Source organism: Vespula vulgaris, chromosome 2 (assembly GCF_905475345.1).
Source record: "Vespula vulgaris chromosome 2, iyVesVulg1.1, whole genome shotgun sequence".
In the NCBI taxonomy this organism is placed as follows: Eukaryota; Metazoa; Arthropoda; class Insecta; order Hymenoptera; family Vespidae; genus Vespula; species Vespula vulgaris.
Genome location: NC_066587.1, coordinates 15,091,722 through 15,097,721, shown reverse-complemented (window position 1 = coordinate 15,097,721; position 6,000 = coordinate 15,091,722). Strand labels below are relative to the sequence as shown.

The window sequence follows — 6,000 nt, the reverse complement described above, 5'->3', positions numbered from 1 at the left end:
GCTCGAGTAATAGTGTAGGCGTGTAGGGTATACCTATATACGTTAGAAAGAAAGATTACGGGTTACATGAAATTTGATGATATGTCTCGCGTAACAGGTCAAATATACTTTTTATTCATTATACATTCAACCGTTCGAAGACGAGTAGTGGCCACTCGGATTAGTGAAAGGTATTATACGTTATAGTTAGGATATATTATACGATATTCTTGCTGCAACCTTCTCGCGATCGTGATCCTAATCAGGGATCGTTCGTTTTATCGAGTTCTCAATTTAGAAACGATTACGTTACACTTGGTATAACTTGGAACGAACAGATTCTTTTTATACCTTAAAAATAAAAATACGTTTCTATAAACGACTTTCGTCCCAACGTCGAATTTTGTAAATTTCCATTTGACAATTTTTTATCGCGTCGCAAATAATTGACATATATATATTATCGGATGAAGAATTTAAAAAATATAATTTTAAGGTGATACATATGTAACCACATTCTTTCTCAAATATTTCGCAATAACATCGATGTCTTTCATACGTCGAAAGGGATCAAGTCGGGACAAATTCGCGGCCTATCGTGAGAGAGGATCGAGAATACTCACCGTGTCCGCCGCATGGTTGAAGAAGAAAAGATCGGTAGAGCCGATTCGTTGGTCCCGAAGCAAATTCGTCCGGTAGCGAGGAGGGTTCCGTCGATCCGAGCATGAAGTGCACAGAGGAGAAACTTGGAGGACGAGAAGAAGAGAGAAGAAAAGAGAGAGAGAGAGAGAGAGAGAGAGAGAGAGAGAGAGAGAAAGAAGAGGTGAGGAGGCAATGTCGCGCCCAGGTGCCCGACCGGCCTCTGCCGAACTCTTCTCCTTCCGTGATGGGACTTGGCAAAGAACAGAAAGAGAGAAGGAGAGAGAAAAAGAAAGAGAAAGGAAGAGGAAGAAAGAGAGAGAAAGAGAGAGAGAGAGTAAAAAGAGATTATTTCTCTCTCTATCTCTTTCTCTCTTTCTCTCTCTTTCTTTCTTTCTCCCTTCTCTCTCGTTTCTTATCCATGGCATTGGCCATTAACGATTGCCGTGCGGCGTATCATCAGGGGCCACGGTAATGGGGCCTCTTACGTGTCCGCGAGGACCCAGTCGACGGTCGCGCGTCCACCGAAAGTTCCCCGTGCAAGGCTCGACTCCTTGAGCGAGCACTCGATTCTCGAGCACGTGATTTACGAGAGAATCGGTTGGTACGTGAGGAGAGACAACAGTCCCGCTCCCTCTCCTTTCCTCTTTCTTCTCCTTCTCTCTATCCTCTCTCTCTCTCTCTTTCTCTCTCTTTCTTACATATATACATATATATATATATATATACATACATACATATATATTTTCTTATATGTACTTTCTTATATATATACGTGTGTGTACATATATATATATATGTATGTATATATACATGTACATATATATTTCTCTCTTTCTCTCTCTCTCTCTCTTTTTCTTTCTCTCTTTCACTCTCAGGTCCACCACTGGCTCGTCTCGCGAGTTCGTCGCCCAACTCGCTCGATCGCTTGCTCGCTCGTTCGCTCGCTCGCTCGCTCGCTCGCTAGCTTGCTCGCTCTCGCCTGGCTGCTGGCTGCCTGGCTGCCCGCCTGCCTTCTTTGCCGTGCCTCGTGAGTCGGACGAGAGAATCCGGGGAGACTCCGGCTTCCAGTGATGGAGAGACGTGCTCTCTTCGTGTCGCGCTAAATGGTGATCGTGTACTCCGAATGGTGACGGATAAATCGCAAAGGCCGAGACTGCACGAGCAAGTCTTTGCCATTTTACGAGCGAAAGCCTTTCTCCTTGTCCTTAAGCAGCCGGTGATATCTATCTTTCCTTCGATCAATTTCACGAATGTCTACGTATATTTGCCAACTCGAATTCGCAAACGGTGCGATGGTCGTTTCGGAAATTCTTCGCATCGACTGCAGTTGAATATCGTGAATGTGCAGTAGCTGTGATTGATCTCTCGAACTTGAGAAATATTTGAAAAGTCGTCGAGAGTAAAAGTGTTAAGTAAGTCGATCCAACGAAAAGTGAAATTCCTTTGGAGTATATCCTTTCGATATCTTCGTATAATCACTCTCGGCGTCATTTCTACGCTCCTTTTGATTTTATCTATTTAAACGCAAGACTGCCATTTAGAGGTACCGTTCTCCTTTAAAATTCCAAAGTGTGGAAACGTTTAACTACTCCTATGGTACTCTTATGGAAGAGTATTCGATCGAACGAAGGATTCGATAGTGATCGATGCAATTTATGGGATATACCATTCGTACGTACGTGCTCGTTATGTTCTTCAGTGGAAACGATCGATTCACCTAGTTTCGCTGATCGTTACGATCCGATCGTGACCGATCTTGCGGTTTCCGTAAGAGGAGGCGTGTTCGTTTAACGTCCCTGAATGCTTGGACGTCCGTCTGGCATTTCGATTTCAAGATTCGATAGATGCTCTTCCTATCGTCGTTTGCTTTTCTTATAACGAAATATATACTACCGTCCTATCGTATCGATTTAGCAAATTTTTTTCATACGAATTTGTCGATGACGATTATAATAAAAAAAAATTTCGATCGATTTTCTAAAAAATTCCTGATGATACGATCGAAAGAACGAGTTCGAAATGTCAAAGGGAATGCTATCGTGAATTCTTAAAATTAAAGATCGCCTTTCGATTCTCGAAATACTATAGCGCTGACTAATAGCAAGTTATTTCTGAACTCTCGAAATGCGTCTCGCTAAGATATACAAAAGTACATATATATCTAACTAAACGTCTAGTCGGTAAAACAAAGAAAATAAGTGCAAATGTTCAGATCTTTATACATGAGGGTAACTATACAGTGCAACTGATGATGAATTGTTTTATGTTAATTTTTAAAAACGCGATTTAAATTGTTACATAATGAAATTTTTCCGTTCGAACTAGTCTTATAGTATCCATGGTCTTTTACCACTGTGTCTATTATTCTCAGTAAAATTGAAAAAGTTATGGGTAGATGGCATTAAATGAAAACGTTGAAAAAATCTCATTGTTCGTTACGAACTACCGGTGACGTACTTCTTTTGTATTTTGAAAAGGGAAAAAAGAGAACGGAAAATGTGGTATATCTACTTAACTTGAATATTAATACATTTCGTGGAAAGGGAAAAGTAGTTTTCTTAAAAGGTCTTAATGTAATTTTAAAGGAGATCGTAAGAATACAAAATGAAAGAGACAGGATTCTTTTTTAAGGTTAATGAAACTAACCGACGTCGTTAACGAGTTTATCATCGAGTTATACCTCGGTATCACGTTTCGTTTTTCCCAAAATTTTCAGTTTTAGCATTACATCGTGTGTGGGTCTTTTAAATGGTTTATCACTTATGACGTCAAAAAGAAGAGTAACGAAAGAAGACAGGATGTTATAATGAAGAAGTTTTTATTCAAAAACAAGAGAAAAGTGACCGAATGAAGTGTACGTAACCGGCAAGATACTTCGTTAGTTGAGACAACGTATAATATCCGTAATACGGATAAAGTGGTAACCGTGTTATATGATGTGACGAGTGAAACTCGATATCGGATGTGTTCTTTTACGATGATGTCTTCGGCGTTGCTGTGAAAAATACCGGAAACGGTGCCAATCCCATGGGAAGTGATGTCTACCTATTATGGCAGAACCGCTTTCGAAGAAATTCGTCAGAGCTAAGGTAAATGTTTATTTAACATTTAGTGTACTCGGTATATATGTACTCAGTATGAAGTATATCGTTTAATCGTTAATAATCATATAAATCCAGATGAAATTCTGCAAAGTCGTTATCATTTTATTTTATTATAAAACAAAATTAGAATGGATAAAAGAACACCATAACTGTTCTCTTTTTCGAATACTTTGCTATTTTAAATATTATGAAATATATATATATATATATATATATATATATATATATATATATATATATACGAGGAATCCAACGAAATTCATGAAGGAATTTAGGAAATTCACGACTAAGGTTTCGTCGAAATACAAAAGAGCGGTAGAAAATGTTTCATATTGTATTGCACATTGGGTAATTCGGCTATGACTCTTCTCTAATTTTACAGCAAAATCGTGTTGCTACTCTCTTCTCTTTCATTTTATCTCTATGTACATACGTATATAAAAGTTACGATATGTCATGAACATGACGTTGACATATACGAAGCTTTTAGTTGACGACAGTGTTTCGTTGAAGGCCTTTTAAGCATAACTCCCACCGGGTATGTAATTTTCATGTATGATTTTATATCTTTTTTCTTCTCTCTCTCTCTCTCTCTCTCTCTCTCTCTCTTTTCGAACTCCATTTTCTCTCTTTGGCAAGCTCATCTTTTTCGGACCAACCATTATCTCTTTTTCTCTCCTCTTTCGATCGATGGTTCCGAACGCAACGATCGTGAGCTCGCACGCGATCGGCACACGTTTGCTCGTTCCCGCGAAAGATCTTTCGAACTTGTGCGTGAGTCACGTGACCGTGGAGAAGCAGACGTGCGCACGTGCGAAACTGCGATTTTCTCGCCCACCTTTCCACCTGCCACCTGCCAACCATTTACTTCTTCATTTTTCACGGAGTATTTTCTCATTACTTTCCATTATCAATTAAACATTCCTAGCGTGACAATGATAGTTTTCTCGTTTTCTTATACGAAAGCGTAGTAGAAAATTACTACTGTAATTAACTCGTAACCATTAAACTTTTTGCGATTTCTTGCGTGTTAACTGGACATTTTATTTTATATATCTAACGATAATTGTTTTCTATCTTTGTTCTTAAAAAAAGAAAAGGAAGGAACTGTAAAATGTATGTATCAAGTGAATATTTAACTTAAAATGGAGGATTAATTATTTAGAAATATTACAGATAAAACTGATTTCATAAAATAGATCGATACGCTTTCTTGTAGTTGTGATAATAAATTAATTATTTCTTTTTTATTCCGATAAGAGGATATTAAATATTTGATAAAATTTTAAATAAGTTTGACCGACGAAAGCAACTGGTCTTCTTGGATAGTGGACGACTCGTTGATAATAAAAGTCATGAAACGTTCTTGCTCGTCGGTGCCTCGAATCGAATCGAATGGATTTTCCACTCGTTCACTTTCCATGACTATTCACGGAAAGGTCCAGTAGATATGTTCAAACCCGATTAGCCTTAAGGAACTTCTCTTGAAGTGCGGGATCATTTTTCTAAACGCGCTATGCGGACCGAGTCGTGCGTCATGTGGCGCGAGAACCATTCCGGGAGGAATTTCTTTGTCTCATTCTTCCCATATGCAAGCACGTAGCATCTGGTGGGGGTAGACCTTTCATTTCTTCGAGATTCCTTTTCTACATGACATATGGATGATGATATTCAAATGAAGAATATTTGATTTTAGATTTATACGAATATAATATTTTTATTACGCAAAATTCTCCATTATGAAATGATGATAAAAATTACACGATGTTAAAAAAAAATATTTTTTATTATATACAATTATTACAAAATAATAATAATTATGTCCTCTTTCATCGAGGCTTTAAATATATTCACATATTTCTTATATAGAAAATTTTTTAATATCTTCGATATATACAAACATTGCGATCGCTCAATGATACTGCCTATTGTAACGTACGAATCAAAATATATTATGACCTAGGTATCTACTTCGAAAAGAGAATTTCACTAAAATGGAAGGGTTATTCAGGCATAAGTTATTATATGAAGGGAATAAACGGTAAATCTTGTCGCACTTGTACGAAAGAAAAAGAGAGAGAAAGAGAGAGAGAGAGAGAGAGAGAGAGAGAGAGAGAGTTTCTTTAAGCGTGCGCGCGTGCACAATTGATTATTGGCTGGAATAAAGATTGAAAAAAGTGCGGCAAGAAGCAACGCGAGAAGATTTATAAAGAAGCATCTCGGTATATCATATCGAGCTAACCTTTAATTACCACGATATAAACACACCCCATGT

The 6,000-nt window shown here is 37.9% G+C and overlaps 1 protein-coding gene across 3 annotated transcripts in view; it reads left to right on the top strand.

Moving 5' to 3' along the window:
- The first annotated feature begins 1,644 nt into the window (after positions 1-1,644).
- The window catches only part of LOC127061364 (EGFR adapter protein-like), a 187,232-nt gene continuing 182,876 nt past the window's right edge, over positions 1,645-6,000 (top strand). The window contains exons 1-2 of one of the 3 annotated variants that reach the window (XM_050988135.1): positions 1,645-2,033; positions 3,344-3,710. In XM_050988135.1, coding sequence (XP_050844092.1) covers positions 3,649-3,710 — 62 coding nt within the window. In that variant the 5' untranslated portion in view covers positions 1,645-2,033; positions 3,344-3,648. Of the gene's footprint in view, positions 3,711-6,000 lie in introns of all 3 variants that reach the window. The other 2 variants (XM_050988134.1, XM_050988136.1) reach the window with 2 other exon arrangements.